The 16740-nt window shown below is 42.2% G+C and overlaps 1 protein-coding gene across 1 annotated transcript in view; it reads right to left on the reverse strand.

Annotated features, from left to right (window-relative positions):
* Positions 1-9404, reverse strand: part of LSG1 (large 60S subunit nuclear export GTPase 1) — a 22664-nt gene extending 13260 nt beyond the window's left edge. Inside the window, exons 1-7 of the mRNA XM_004675416.2 lie at positions 9268-9404; positions 8709-8835; positions 6126-6246; positions 5903-5989; positions 5335-5421; positions 1678-1738; positions 438-611 (exon numbers count right to left, since the gene is read on the reverse strand). Coding sequence (XP_004675473.1) covers positions 438-611; positions 1678-1738; positions 5335-5421; positions 5903-5989; positions 6126-6246; positions 8709-8835; positions 9268-9366 — 756 coding nt within the window. The 5' untranslated portion in view covers positions 9367-9404. The remainder of the gene's footprint in view (positions 1-437; positions 612-1677; positions 1739-5334; positions 5422-5902; positions 5990-6125; positions 6247-8708; positions 8836-9267) is intronic.
* Positions 9405-16740: the final 7336 nt, after the last annotated feature.

Here is a 16740-nt window from a genome sequence, read left to right on the forward strand (position 1 = left end):
ACCAGAGATTCAGATGAAGAATAGGGGAGCCCAAAAAAAAAAAAAAAAAAGACATAAAGAATAATATGGTACATCTTCACTTAGAGTGACTTTATTTCTTTGTTTACAAGGTCAAGAGAGTCTGAGAAGTTACTACAATTCCTCAGTTGTACCTGATTTCTTTTTGTTCTGATTCCTTTTGAAAGCAACTACAGGTCATTATGAGGCTCCCTAAACAACTTCCTGCCTAAAAACTTCACAAAAGTATAGCTAACCAGCAGAGCATAGTGGGGAAGGCAGACTGCAGCAACTGGAGAAAACCTTTGTCGCTCACTCCAACAAACCAATCAAATCCCCTTAAGTCTCCAGTGAGAAAAAAAACAAAACCACAGAGCACACTAACCAGAAGCCCAAATCCTCCCTGCTAAAGCCCAGCCTGAAAAAGTCCCTGGGTTTACCTTAGAGTCAATCAATTGAATGGCTTCGGCCAAAGCTGACCAGAAAATGACTTTTACATTTTCTTTTTCAAAGTATGTGGCCCAGGCACTGCGCTGCTCCGTGGTCAACAAATCTGCTTTATTTATTAGAATGACGTTCTCCTTGTCATCATCTATTTCTTTCACATAACATTCCTAGACAAGACAAAGATATTTAGAAAGGACTCTTCAAACGACAACAAAGCCTTTTACTGCATCCAGCTTTAAGTCATTCCTAATGTAAAGATTTTTAGTTACAGCAACTTTACTCATTTCTTTCATTAAGCTTTAAAAAGAAGTTAGGTCACGTGTACTTAGAAATAGCATAAGAAACTAGAAAGGGTAACAGATGTTTTCTTGTCCTACTGTGTGTAACTATTTCTTTTTCTTTAAATACTGTCATTTCTCTCTTAAATAAAACTGAATTGGTTGTTTTAAATGAAATTAAAGAAATGCATAACTGGATTTGTCAGCGAGAAGGGAATATTTTTCAGGCAAGTGATATAGTCAATAATAGTCTCAACTCTTCATGTAAGAAATATTTTTGATGTCTAAAAGAAAACAATAAGTTAAATTAATTCTCAAATACAGTTCTTCATAAGAAATACAACAGAGAGGTATAAAAATTAACTTCATAAGTGTTTCACCTTTAAGATTTTTGCTATTCATCAGTAAATATAATTTGCACTATTACTAGCATGGTCTTCAAACAGAAATAGGAATATTCCACATGTCTGTCTTAACATCATTATGTGATTTTCACTCCTTAACTATTATTCCCCATGGTGTTTAACAAACTTAGCTAACTTGTAAAATACCACAGGGGTAATAACTCAAGGTGTGAGAAGAGAGAACACATGGGATGGACACATGTAAAGTTACTGGGAATGTGCTACAGGTAGTAAAATACTACTTCAACTGGTGCCTCTTAAAAAAATGAGAGATACTGGCAAGTGTCTGTAACAAAGCGGCTTCTAAACGCAAATACAGAAAGTTCATGTAGGTGTCTGTGCCTTCCAGCAGAAGCAAACGATTGTTTGAAAAGAGAAAAACATCTGTGTAAACAGTGGCATTATGCAAGCTGCTGACCTCTGGAAGGAGGCCTAATCAAACAAAACTAGGAGAGGACAGAGCTTGCTGAGAGCAACCGCTATTCATCATGCTGTCCTCCCACCGCTGCTCCAAGGACTTTCAGTCTAAAATCTTGTCACATGGTACTTACCAAATCCTCACATCTAAACAGGAGCGGGTTGCGTGCATCGACTATCTGGACCACAATATCACTGAAAAACAAAAGCAAGCCACTCCAACACTTTCTTTCCAAAAATAAAAGGGAACATTGACCAAATAATAGCAGCAAAAGCTTTCCAAATATTAAATACCTGAGAGATTTAACTTTTTTTTTTTAAAAGATTTATTTATTTGTGCATACAGAACTGGGGTACAGGCCAGAGGCTCAGGGGTGGCGAGAAGCTTCACCAGAGACAGAGTGGGGAGCAGAACAGGCAGATCGACTAAGTACACTGCTGAGGGGAGCAGCGGGCGGGTCAGGAGAGGTCTGCCACGCCATGTGGTCACCTCCGGGGCAGGCGGGAATCAAACCCATGCGGAAGCGGCTTTAGATTCTCAGTGCTGTGCTTTAACCCGCTGCGCCACCAGGGAGAGCCGAGATTTAACTTTTAAAGATAGTTAGTCCCTGGCTTATTTGTGAGGGAACTGAAGGTTCACTAAGGTTACCAGCTACTAAGTGATGGAGATGGAGCCAGAATGGGAACAGCTAGGAGCAGAGGCCATTCTCATGATCCTAATATTCTACTGCTCTAATATGGCCTAGAGGGGCTCCAATCAATGTTTCACTGCTAACTAAAACTTCAACTGTGTTCTTTCAGTAAACACTCCAGTAATCTAAAAGAATATTTCACACCCCTTATCCAAGGTTAGGCTACTGTATACTCAGTACCTAATCCAGTGGTGAAGGCCTGAAAAGAAAGCTGACATATTACTTGTGTACAGCCGCTACTATGTATTTAAGCCTAGAGGTAACAAAAGAAAGCATACATTATACCACCACTTCCAAGAATGTGCTTAATAGCAAAAATAAAAAAACAGCAAAATACCAACTTAAGTAGTATACTGGAACTGAAACGAAGAGTCCAACTTCTTTTATTACATACAAAAAACAGCAGTAAGAAAACTCTGTAGCTGAGTGCAAGCCCCTCAACTCCCAAAATGTAGTAGGGACTACAACAGCCCAGCACTGCCACTATTTCATTTCTCTGAGAGACTCCTTTCTTCCTTCAGTCTCTGTGGCAAGGAAAGAAGCTTTAAGGGCCAGCTGTGGCTGCCCCTGAGAGGAAATAAGCTGCAGATGTACTACCAGCTCATAGGAGCCTTTCCAAACCTCCCATCTGGCTAGCCTTCTGTGAGGTAACTCATGTAAACACACCAAACACTGGGGCTATATTAAGTCAAGGTGACTCTTGAGGGCAAGACTTTAGCAATCAAAGTGAATTTCCTTTCAAAATAGTTTATTTCCAGCATAATCTTGTGACTCAAAGGAACCCACAGATTTGCTAAATTAGATGAATGTTTTTTTAAGTTCTGAGTCCTAGTATTCCTTTCTTTAAGTGTAACATCGGCTACTTTCAAACTGTGAAGATTTAACAGGAAGTTCAGGATGACGGCAAAATTAGTAAAAGCCTAAAGAACTAAGGAATGAATAAAAAGAAATAGTCCATGAACATCATGTTTACCAACCAAAGATGGAGCAAGTCAGCTTGGAAACACTGGAAAGGTAAACTGAAGATAGCTTGCTTTATGTGAATTAGTGTGAAGAGCAAAGTGCCAAGTATGTAGCAGGAAGGGTTTAGGCAATACAATGGAAGCGCCTTATCTTGCTGGAATACAGCGTTCTGCCCTCTGCGGCGCAGCAGTTTCCTGCATTTCAATGACATGTTATACATCAAATCTTTTCTGATAACTACTCTTGGAATTAGAGGCAGATGGCTTAGCTAGCCTGTTACCAAACAGGAGACATCTGCTGTAGAAGACACATTAATAAATACTTCCTGTTAAAAGATGTGGCTGTAGTCACTTTATTGATAATATTTCTATGCAGCACAAATCTGCTTCCATGTGATATATAAATTATATTCCATGAGTTAAAAACATGGTCCCAGAGAAATATCACATCATAAAAATAACAGAGCAAGTAATATTGTATCCTAATAGAAGCTGGAAGTTTCAAAGTACAGGTTTACTCATGGTGAATCAGAGGCTTACTTAGGGGTATTCAAAAGCTTGTATAAGGGCCTTTCTAGAAAGTTAAATGGGAGTGAATACTTATGATGACCTGTCCCCTCTCAAACCTACAAAAAACGACAAGACCGAAATTCAGGACAAACAGAAGAATAACTGTTGCCCACAGAAGTCTTCAGGAAAATGACACTGGGTCTCCCCAAGCCCCATTGGGGCCTAGCTGAAGCAAAGGGGCCTTCAGGGAGCCTGGGAATCAGCAGCAAGCTCCTGCTTGTTCAGACTTGGATTTCTGCCTTACCCCCTTGCCTTGAGGGCACAGGATGGTGGAATGGAGGCATTTAAAATTTTACTCGTCAAAAGTAGACAATTCAGTGTCTTTTACTGTCTTCACAAAGTTGCATTATCTTTGTCAATACCTAACTCCAGAATATTCTCCTTAAAAAGAAATGTAATGGACTTTACAAGTTAAACCTAATTCTGTTTTCTTAGTAATATACTAAATGTGCTAATATTCTTTTCTGAGAATCCTAATTAAAGCACCCTGTTTCCAGCCCTCCCTGGTGGTGCAACAGGTTAGGATACAGCACTGCAAACAAGATGCAGCCACTTCAGCACGAGTTCGATCCCCAACTCCAAGGTGACCCACATGGTGTGGCAGACCTATCCTGACCCTCCTGCTGCTCCCCTCAGCAGTATACTTCATCTATCTGCTCCCCACTCTGTCTCTGGTGAAGCCTCTCACCAGCCTGCACCTCTGGCTTGTACCCCAGTTCTGAATGAATATATAAATCTTTAAAAACAAACAAACACCCTAATGTTTCCTAATGTCCTTACTGGCTATGAAAAAGCAACCCAGATGCATTCTTGTTACAAAGCATAATTTCAAATGTAAGGTTCACCTATAGCCCTTGAAAATATTTCAGACACTGAGGAAATCAAAAAGCTCTTAACAAGAAGGTAATAACAGAGAACAATGAATCAACACCTAATACTGAAACACCTAAAATGGAAAAACCAGAAAAATCTCTCAACTTATCACAATCTTTCTTTTCTTTTTCAATACCAATTAAAATCATCTCTTGGTTTTCCCCAACCCCTGCCAACTGCTCCTTTCTCCATTCACTCCTTTCTGTCTGTCTGTAACCATATAGGAACCTCACTGGTTTTGAGTTTTCCCTAGTCTCGAGTGACCCAAGCACAGGATGGCATCTCCTTCACTTATGCACCCCTGGCTCCATGGTGCTTTACTTGGCCTCTCCCAGAATGTATTTGCTTTCTGTAGGCAGAAAGAAGCCACCCTTTCTTACACCAGCATTTCCCATGTTACCAGGAGGAATTAATACACATCTGCTGAAATAATTGTAGGGGCTTCAGAATTAAGAGAAAATGTTCACCATTCTCACATACTTACTAGTGTGCTCATTTAATAACAAAAAAAAAAAATGCTTAAAAAGAAAAATAGTATCATTCTCTGTTTTTACAGTAATTCTACACAGCCCCTTGGTAAATTAATCCCTGTGTGACCTAATCTATCCCCCACACCTCCACCTGCCTATTAACACACCAGTCTCATAAAACATCACCATGTCTTCATCAGACAACAAAGAAAATAACCACTTACCTTCTCTCAATCACCCTCCAGAGCTGGCGCCAAAAGTCCAAATTTCTTTCAAAGGGAGTCAATATCAGCTTTTGATCCTCTTCTAGTCTGGCTTTAGAATGAGAAGATTATACCTTTGCCAGATTATAATTCATCGCATTAAAAAAAAAGTACACAAAAATCAACCATCAAATTCTTTTTATGTACTTTTCTGCTAAGTCAATATGAAAATTAAACTCTATACTTATACTACTTAAGCCCTGGAAGCTTATCCCACAGTCACATTTCTTTTATACATCTCAGCCTGGAGAATGTTCAAGAGAACAGAGATCAACTCCAGGTTGACTAATGGCTTAAGAAGGGAAGGAAAGGAGAAAAGGCCAGATTAGGAGGAAAGTAACCAACTCACTATCTTTGTGTAAGGATGTATACAAATTAATGTGTGCATACCAATTTGCACACCAGAGGAAGATGAAACCTATTTCCTTTTTAAAAGAATCAAGCCTTAGGTGTAAAAAGCAATGAGTGCAAACTATGAAACTCCTGAACTAAAATTTCAAGGCAAACTTTCATATCATCTATCACTCACCGGACAAGTTGACGCCTCCATTCTAGAAAGTTATCTTTTTCTGCCTGTTTGAGTTCTTCTGGGCTAGTTGTTCTGTCCCATTTTGGTCTGAGATAATAATACAGGGGGTAAAAATTAGTTATTAAAATAAAACAGGGAATATGGATTTAATAATGGCCCTTGAGAAAAGGAAGCAGGAAAAAAGTGAATACCAACTTAGAAGCCCTGTATCTGTTCAACTCACCTCCTTGGTATACACAAAAACTGTCTATTTTCTTCATGGAGCTTCTTAATCCTCTGGCTCTCCTCAAAAGATGGCAGTCCAGTTCTGGACTCACGTGACACAAACTGAATATTAAGCTTCTCTGTTTACAGAAAAGAAAAGCACTATTATTATAATGACAGTATAGATAATGAATATTGGTCATTACTTGGAAAAACCAGACATATGAACACATACAATATAATTGAAGCTTTCTTGATTTAGATGCTTCTAGTTTCAAATAAATTATAATTTCCAAATGAAGTTTTCTACCTTAAAAAAAAAAAAAAGAAATGGAGAATAACTGAATAACTGAAGGTAATGGGAGTGGGTGAGAAAGGCAAACAACACAGGTACAACAGAGTCATTCCAGAAAGAATTGGTCAACTACTACATTGCTATATTTACAGAAGCTGCTCATGAACACTCCAAGTTAATGCTGAACAAGAATTCAAACACGTAAGGAAAAATTCTAAGTCTATTTATGAATTATAGAGCCCTCCGTTCCAGGGTTCCATCTTGAGTTGCTCCATGACTCTTCACTCAAGACACACAGATACTCAGGCCCTGTGGACAGAAGACTCCAGTGAGGGAAGCACCTGAGAAGCCCATTAAACTCGGTACTGTAATGCCAAAGGGAGAGGTCCTCCTCAAAGATGATGGGACATCTTTGGCAACATCCTTCTTGGCCTTGAAGCAAAGACTGTCACTGTTACCTTCATCAGACCGTCAATACCTCCTGAGACCTTGGTCTACAGAGGCCAGTAACCGTGAGGAGTCATTCTCATTCATGTCAGCCTCAACCCACGGTCCACACATCAGTCTAACTGCATACTCGACAAGCCTTTCACATCAATTCCCCTTTCCAAAGATGACCTCCTACCCAGTCTTCCCACTTTGCTTTGTTCCAACTCTCTAAGATCCTCAAACTCCTTGCTTCTTTCCTCTTCTCCAGTCCATCAATCCTCTAGTTTGTAACTTCATTTCTTTCTCTATTTGGGTAAAGCCACATGATACATACATCCAATCACACTCTCATGGAACAGGGAACTCCTCACCCCGCACTACACACACTCAAATCTCCAACCTCAGATAAAGCCAGCAATCTGTGCTCATCCTAATTTCAGTAGCAGCACTGTGAGTGATTCTGCCAGTCCCGATTTCTGCCACTGAGCTGTTTTTACTACGAGCACTTGTAACACCAGAGTGTGGGTTCTCCCCCCAAGAATGAGTCCTCCAATTGTGCACGTATCAACCTGGAGGCCCTATTAATTCAATTCTATTCTGACACTAGTAGCGTCAGATTCCACAGGTTAAGGGCTCAGTCCCACAAGATCACCCCACTTCATATACCAAATTTCTTTGGTATAATTAGGTAGACACGGTTGATAAATCTTTTGGTCACTGGTAATTAACTCAATCTTTAGTACTTCTCTGGGACTGAGAAGGTCCTGAAAGGTCTAGCCCTCTAATTACAGCACTGGTTTGTAGGAACCAACTAGTCATCACTGCCATCAACTCAGATATGGCTGAAAGGGGCTTATAATGAATAACAAGATACACTCCACTTGCTACTAAAGAAATTAAAAAGTTTTTAAAGAAGTTAAACAACTAGGGATGAAGACCAAATAAATATATTTCTTACTGATAAGGTTAATCTGTACATCATTTGTACAAGCTAATCTTTCCAACTCTGCTTTTGATCTTATTCTATCCCCACGTCCTTCCAGACTGAAATTTTGTTCCATTTCCTCATTAATTTCCATTTTTCATGTTTTTAAAAATTAACTTTTAATTACATAATACATGACCTCTCTTTGTAAAAAATTCAACAACACAATAAGGCAAACATTTCTTTTGGCCAGTGCCCAAGCTGCTCCCCATCCCTGCAATTCCAGTTCCCTCTCTTGAGGCTATTGATTAAATGTTTAACCTTTCACATCTTTTTCTAATATATACATGGGTTGATTTTCAATGCAAATAGTGCTGTATTGCTATTCTGCAACTTGGTCTTTTTATCTGGAAATAAGCCTGACAGGCCCATTACAACAGTATACAGTACCTCATTTTTAAAATTCTGAACTAGCACATTCTGTACTTCACAATCTGAATTCAACTGGACCTTCCCACACTATTGCTGAGATATCTTTATTCAGATTAAAGGGAAGTTGGTGAGGGCCTTCCTGGTGGTGCAGGGGATTAAAGCACAGCACTGAAAAGCTAAAGCCATTTCAGCAGGAGTTCAATCCTCCACCCCAGAGGTGATCCACATGGCCCGGGACCTCTCCTGACCTGCCTGTTGCTCCCCTCAGCAGTGTATTTCGTAGATCAGCTTGTTCTGCTCCCCACTCTGTCTCTGGTGAATCTTCTCACTGCCCCTGAACCTCTAGCCTGTACCCCAGTTCTGTATGCATAAATAAATCTTTAAAAAAAAGAAAAAAAGCGAGAGCGCTCGGTGAGTTTAGTAGGACCCCCAAAACTATCCAAATAGACATTATCTGTATCTAGTCAAGTAAAGATAAAAATGTGAACACTGTCATACACACTTAGCAAAAAACAACTTACCAGCTACAAACTCTGTTCCTGCAAGTTCAGCAGTTGCAAGGAAGTCATCAAGGGAGCTCTGTTCAGTCACTGACTGAAGATTCAGACGACCCCAATCATAGCCATCATTAAGTTCACTTGTGTGCAACTAGGAATAAAACAGGATAATACAGTTGTTCTTGCCATCCAAACTCAAGGAACCCTCAAGGAACTAGTCTACGGTCTTGAAGGTGACGTCGGCCCTTCAGCCAATCCAAAGAACACCCAAAAAGAGTAGTTAAGACTAGTTTTTATGTTTTTCAGAAACACCAGAGACAACTAAACGCTTCCACGGCGATATTCTGTCGGGATTCAGTCCCTTCAGCATCTCCCTCTAGTCTCGCCATCGCAGTATCCCTCCTCTGCCCTGTGCTCCTGTCTTGCTAGGAGGATTTGCAAATCAAACGTTCAGAACTCATCCTCCGCGGCCGGCTTGGGCTTGCCTCTAGAAACATTCTGGTGACCTCTGACCCCGTTTCCCAGACTTCCGACCCTCATAACTAGACAGAACCTCTGAGAAAGATTAAAAGATCGGCGATACCCAGGAGTCGGTATGGCGGTGACTACGGCTCCGTTGAGTCTGCTGGCGCATAAGCGCCCGGCCGAGGGATCTAGTGTCTGGAGTTTTCTTTCGGCCCATGGCCTCGGGTCCGCGATCCGCAAGTTCTCTGCCGACCACACGCGTTTTCCGGGATTCAGGGCGCACGATACCGGAAGTAACGTTTGAGCGAGCCCAAAGAATTTAGGTCTCAGATGAAATTGGGGTAATTTGCTCAGAATTGCCCTTTAACTATCTTACACTCGCCAGTTTGTTAGAAAATAAGTACAGAATGGTCTGGAACGTAATTTCTTTAGATGTCCCTACGAATATCTCCAATTTTGATAGGATGATGGAATCAAAAAGATGGTACCTTCCAGTCTTGTGCGACGGTCTTTAGCGTCCGGTGAGGAACTAGGAGATCTGGAAAATGTGTCCGTTTACGCGCGAGGTACTTATCTCGCCTCCAGGCTGTTTTCGTCCGAGGAGGCGGAGCCTCGGGCTGCTTAGTATTTCTGCGGCGTTAGGTGGGATTGTTTGCAGGCGCTTGTCTTCAGTTCCTAGGCATGCCCTCGCGGCCGCCAAACCCTGCGACTCTATAGCTCTCATGTTTAAGTCTTTTCCAGCTGCGAATTGGGAAGAAAGCCCCTGCCTGCATGGGAATGGAAGCACGAATAATGATGTTTCCATAGCTTGGTAGTGTTGAAAATAAAAGAAAGAAAAGCCTATCTGCTTTAATACAAATACTTTATATAAATTTTAAAAAGTTTAAAGGTACCATTTAAAATTGTTGAGAATAAATTCTATAAATTTAAAAAATATTTATTTATGCATACAGAACTGGGGTACAAACCAGAGGTGCAGGAGTGGTGAGAGAGGACTCACCAGAGACAGAGTGGGAGCAGAATAGGCAGATTGACAAAGTACACTGCTGAGGGGAGGAGCTGTGGGCAAGACAGGCTAGGTCTGCCACCATGTGGGTCACCTCCGGGGCCCGATGGAACTCGCACTGAAGCGGCTGCGTCCAGTTTGCAGTGTTGCGTCCAGCTTGCAGTGCTACGTCCTAATCCCTTCTGTCATCAGGGAGGGCCCAGAATTTCTATAAGTTAAAGTTAAAATTTTGAACCCACTCCACTACGCGGCCCAGGCTTTAAGTTTTCACCTCACACTTTGATGTCTCTATATGGGAATATTTAAAGGCGGTTTGTGTGGGTGTGGGCTTTTTACCTAAGTTTTCATGAGTGGGCAGAACCACGTAAATTTTCAGAAAGGGAGCAGCTTGCCCATATTGTAACTGAAATAAAAAAAACAGGTCTCCTCACGATAATGTAACGCTCCTGGAGAAAGGATAGAATGGAGGTCGTTAATGTTATTTTAAAACCTAGGACGTCTCTGAATTTACTGTGCAGAAGAATCCCCCGAGAATCTCATTAATATGCAGATTCTGATTAATAAGGTCTGGGGTGGTGCTCTGGTCTCTGTACCTCTAACAGGGTTCCAGGTGATGGTGATGTTTCTGGTCTAGTCCACGGGCCACACTTGAGTAACAAATAAGTCTGCTCCCTCTGATGCAGGTAAACATATGGAAGTGGACTGGTTAACAGTGAAAGCAAAGTAGAGACAAGCAGAGCTGGGACCCTATCACTCACGGACAGGTGGATTCCCTGCCACGCCCACTATGTGCTACACCTCTTAGTGAATGGAGTGAGCTTTGGGAAATTGTTGGTAAGCTGAAGAGCAGTTGGCGAGACTTTGGGGAAGCAGTGTGCACAGCTTAGCAAAGGAATGCGCCAGGATATGGTTTTTCCCATTCCCCACTTTAGAAACAGTTTGTTTAAAAACTTAAACATAATCTCTAGAAGTAAGATAAGATCTGTGGAAGGGAATTAGGAGACAGTTTCTGACATTCTCTTGGAACTGAGCAGTTAAGGATAAAGCTAACTCATAATATTAAATGGATTTTACATTCTAATGATGATGATATTAATAATAGATGATATAAAGAAACCAGCCATCTCATTCTTAAGAGCGCAGTCAGGAACCTGGGGCTTCATTCTCATTTTCTTTTTCAGATTTAGAGAAAGCAATTTTTTTGCTTCTTTATCATTCTTCTCACAGGCTCCAAAAAAATCTTGATATAAAGTGATAATTTACTTAAGACCATGGAGGAGTTAAAAAAAAAGACAGTAACATTGTAAGATTAAAATAGTTGACTTATTAGCTGATGAATAAAGAAGGCACAAATAATTTGAATATTTCCTCTAAGATGTTCCTCAAACCTACCATTGAAAAAGAACCTAGTGAGCCTCAGTTTTCTTCTCTGCTATGGGAATAATAACTCCTGTTATGCAGAGGTGTCAAATAAGGTTTATTGCAGCATCATTGCTTACTAGTTTGTGGGGGACCCATATTCAGAACTGAACAACTCCTCCCCCCTCACCACCCCGTGACTGGTCAACGCAGGTGAGAATGCAGATGTATATAATTGATCCATGTTGAGGCATTATGAGACTAGTTCAATGAGAAGGGCAAGGAGAAAGGGCACTGAAGGTGCAGACAGAAAAAGAATAAAGGTCAGAGGAATCAAGTGAGGTTGAGGGGCACGTGATGAGGGTGAGAGACGGGGAGGATGGAGCAAGGTGCTAGCTGCTGCCTGAATGAGAGAACTGAAGAGATGAATCAGCACTGGTCCTTGCTCTCCAACTGAGAAGCCATTGCACTCACACACATCAGGGAACAACACACAACCCTGCCGAACTCCCCTCATCACTTTGTCATGGCAGTGGAAACGCTCAACCGCCAGGCTGGTCAGATCCTCTGATTCCCCCCTCTGAATCCTTCTGCCCAAGCCAGGACTCTATGAACACAATTGATCACTGGAGAAGGTTGCATTGATTTTGAAAATGGCAGCCTCATATTCAGCTTCCAACATAGAAACTTTCCTCATTCATGATGTTGCATAATAATTGATCTACTGTGGCTAAACAAATTTAGTTACACGTCCTGAAACTCACACGCAGGAACGACCCTTAAAGCAGCTTTCCCAGCCCCATGCAGTTGTGCCTCTGGGCTCTGCCTCTGTCTGAGGGAGGGAGACAAGACTGTGGGTAGGTTTCTGCTATTTTCTTTTCACCTGTTGGCCGAAAATGTATCACTGGCAGAAAAATTGTCCCGAGGGATGCCTACTACCCTGCCCCTCCCATTCTCCCATTTGCTACACCACCTTCTAAAAGGGCATGAGAACAGTTTGCATAAGGCTGAGAGTTGTGTAAAGAGAAGTCTGGCAGTCTGCAGAGTGAATCAGTAGGGAAACACCCTCTATTATCTGCTATTCTTAATTCATCCCTGGAGAAAACGGGTGGATTCTCACACATAGGTTAGTTTTCAGCAATTTAGCAGCTAGTTATTTGTGATTATTACAAATGATTCATTTGAGTTGTGTCAATCTAACATGGGTTACTTGCTTGTGCAAGTCACCATGTATGCAATGAAAGTGTACTAGACCTCTTCAGTGACACAGCCATAAGAACCTGTAGATATTATATATGAACCCATGAAAATTTTCCCCAACTCTTGTTGTATATGGAATATCTAGGATTTTTTTTATTCATAAATGACTTGGCAATTATTTTTTTTTTCTCACAGGGTCAATTGAGAAAGATAGCTGTTATTTTTCTGAAATTTTAGTTGTAGAAATTGAGTCCCAATCAAGTGAAGCAAAGTAAAACAAATTAAAAGAGGTTGGAAGTATAATTAATAATCACCAACTCTAGAACCTCACTAGGTTTCATTCATTCATTCACTCACACACTTCATCACGAGGCTCTGGGGAGTCAGTATTGGACAAGCCCCAAGGCCCCACAAGCTTATACTTTACAAGTCATCAGTGGGACGAGAGATCTACCCAATAGATGGAGTCACTGGGGGGTGATGAACTCTGCCACTGGTCAGTCCCTACACCACCAGGAGAGACTTCTAACACTGGGGTTTTATTTTTCAACTCTAAACGTGGCCACTCCTCCAAATCACTCAATAAATACATTAATACGTGGTAGCAGGTCATCTTGGATGGTGAGGAAAAGTAAGGAGGTAGACTAACTTTAGGAAAGGGTGCCCCAAGGTATACGGAAGCTATTTCTCTTATGGGAAGGACTGCCATAAAGAAGGGAGAGAAGCTTTTTCTGATTTGACACAAGGCAGCCAGAACTAGAACATGGGTAAAATTCCAAAGTCACAGCTGTAAGTCCATTTGTTTGAACCTCCTGAAAATCAGAGTGCTTCTAAGATGGCAAGGACAAATTTGGAAGGTAATGAGCTTTCTGCACCAGGACTGTTCAAGAAAAGACTAGATAATCAAGTGTTAGGATGTCCTAAAGCAGGCTCATGCATCCAAATGGGTGCTGAAGGCTTAATGATTCCTTACTTTGTCTCACTCTGGTATCTAAAATAACCCCGGGAACAGTGCTGGCCTCAGAATGGATGCCTACACTGGAAATAGCAGGATGGTGCCTTCACCATGTCACTGGGGGTGAAGTCGACATTTTGCCTCATTGAAGGTTGAGGGAAGAGTAAACTACCATCTGGAAGTTTCAGTCATCCTTAGTTAACACTATTATTGTAAGTGGAAATATTGAGGTCCCAGGTTTCCACCTTAAAATGAACCACTTAGTGGTAGTGAGTTCTCTTTCTTCCACCTGGCCCCTCTTTCTGTGCTTCTGGTAGTACAAATTCCAAGATAGTAGTTCATGAGAGGAGAGGCTTTATGGCAAACAAGGATCATGTTGAAAACATGGCGAGTTTGGGCTTTGGGGTCACCTCTAGAGTTTGTGACGTCTGACTTGTTTATTTCTCCCTTCTCACTCCTGCTGTGCCTTGTCATGCATTCTTTGCAGTTGAATGTGTCTTTCAAGAATATATCCTTGAGTCTTTATCCCAGGTCCCTGTAAATGTCAACTTATTTGGAAATAGGGTCTTTGTAGATGTAATCAAGTGAAGATTAGGTTGTGCTGGATTAGGGTGTGTCCTTACACAATATCAAGAGATCTTATAAGGAGACACACATTTGGACACACAGATGGGGGAGAACGTGCTGTGAGGATGGAGGTAGAGACTGGAATGAGGCAGCTACAAGGAATGACAAGGGTTCCAGCAATCTCCAGAATCTAAGAAGAAACCAGCAAGGCAGAATGCTTTGTTCTTCTAGCTTGCAGAACCATGAACAAAAAATCTCTGTTGTTTTAAGCTACCCTCCTTATGGGAATTTGTTATAGGAAGCCACTACAACTGTCTGTAGTCTCAGAACTGGAAGGGGCTTTGTTCAGTTCACACTCTGGGAAAGCTGGAGAGGGGCAGCATCTTGCTCTGGGGACCCTCAGCAAGTCAGGGCTGGGTTATGGGTGTCTAAATTCTAGCTCTGATCATAGCATGTCTCTGCTCAAATGCTGCCAGTGACTCACCACAGTCTGGAAGACGCCTCCGTCTGCCATTCAAGGTCCTCAGGAGTCAGGCCCTGACCTGACTCAAACACAAGAGCATCGTCTTTGGAGATTTTAAGCAAGTTTCTTAAGAACTCCAATCCTCAGTCCTTTACCTCTGCCAAATGATGCGAATAGCAAGGCTCTCACAACACTGTAGTGAGATGAAATGTCCTGATAGGTCTGAAGCACTTAGCTAGTTTCTGGCACATGGCAGGGGCTCAGGATGCTTCACTTCCTTGCTTTTATCCTGTTTGATTAGTGATCAAACACATCATCTGCAAGAGCCATTTCTTCCCTCTGAACTTCTCTCCCATCTCTGTCTGTAGCAACCTGCCATGCTTTAATGGTTAGTATGAAACCCGCTCCTTCCAGAGTGGACCCTTTTCTCATTACTGCTTTGTGAAAGTTATTTTCCCCCTCCATGCTCTTAGGTTGCTTTGTATTCGCTCAGCCTTCAGTACCTCAGCTCAAACACAGCATCTGTGTCTCATCCCTGATAGTTTAACAAATGTGCCTGCTGCGTCCCCAGTGAATCAAACAATGCCAGATTATAAATCCCATAAGGGCGAGACCATGTGTATCTGTCCTGCATCTAGAGGGGAAAGGCCATTGTAGCAATTTGTGATTCAATCGTTGTGACTCTGCCAGTTTATTTGCAGAGCCCAGCCAAAGACATGCCAGGTCCACACAACAAAGGACAAACGAAAACACAAGCTGTGCGATATCCTCTGTCCTCAATTGAAAATCTCTTAGCACTGACTACATACTTTAATTTCACTTCTATTTCTTCATGCCATTTCTGGAAAAAATGAGCATTGCTTCAATGCACATTGCTTTTGAAACGAAAACACGAGAGGGGTCAAGGATTACTGGCCAGTGCAGAGGAGCAATGAACCACTGCAGCTCCCATGACAATCATGCTTAACTAGAACATCGTGAGTGACAGGGAGAGTGTAGGGTAAATGAAAGCGATCAGGTTTTCCCACCCTTCCCCAAGTAGCATCAATAGCTGACACCTGTGGTCTTACACGTGTGCCTGATGGCGGCACCGGGGTTGTGCCTTGGGCACATGTGAGTGGGAGCACCTGAGTTTATAAGAGACTGTGCCTATAAGGGCGACAGCAGAGAACAGCGTGGCCTCAGAGGCCGCACTGCAGAGAGCAGTAAAGACTAGCGATGAGGCCACGAGAGAACGCCAAAGAGCCCAGAAGGAGTGAAGATCCTCAGGGGGCTGGCAAGTCTGGCAAGCCCCTCCCCCCCACACCCCCATACCTTACTACAAATGGTGTAGAAAGATCACTAAAAGCTGAAAAGCCACTGAGGGCTCTGGGCCGCCTCCTTTACCGGATCATAGAAAGCCTGCTGGCGCTACAGAGGCAGTAACCAGGGGACATTTCATTCAGAGGCCAGGAAGTGGCAGCTAGGTGAGGACACAGGAGAATTGTGTTTGGACACAGGACTGCTCCTGCTCAGTCCTCCATGAATTCCAACACAGCCCTTCATGGACGGGGACACAGAGTACAACATGTATTCTGCACATTTTTGAGTTTAAAAGTTTCTGGTTTTATGTTTGCCTGAAGTTAAGTGCCTTGCGTTGCTTTTACCCAAGTTATTAGTGATCGATACTAACCCTCATGTGCAGGAGCCATTTCTTGCAGATGAGAGAATTGATATCGGGACCTGTAGGTCCTAATCTTGACTTGGCTTGTACATAACTATGACCATGTACCTGCACTCGTAGGGACTCATCTTCCTTATATGTAAAGTCAAGGGAGATCAACTAGATCATATAAAGGGCCTTTCCAGTACTGACATTGTACTTCTGTGCTTGTGATAGTGGTTAACATTCATTCCGCAAATACTTACCACACACTGACACGGTATCCAGCTCCAGAAGCAGGTCGTGGTCTAAGATTGGGGCTCCCCTGGGGAAATGTGGTATATATCTGTGGACCCGATGTGGACCTGAAGCTCATCTGGAAGTTCTTGGATGGGAGGG

The sequence above is a fragment of the Condylura cristata genome, unplaced genomic scaffold, assembly GCF_000260355.1.
Source record: "Condylura cristata isolate star-nosed mole 26May11 unplaced genomic scaffold, ConCri1.0 scaffold00003, whole genome shotgun sequence".
Classification (NCBI taxonomy): domain Eukaryota; kingdom Metazoa; phylum Chordata; class Mammalia; order Eulipotyphla; family Talpidae; genus Condylura; species Condylura cristata.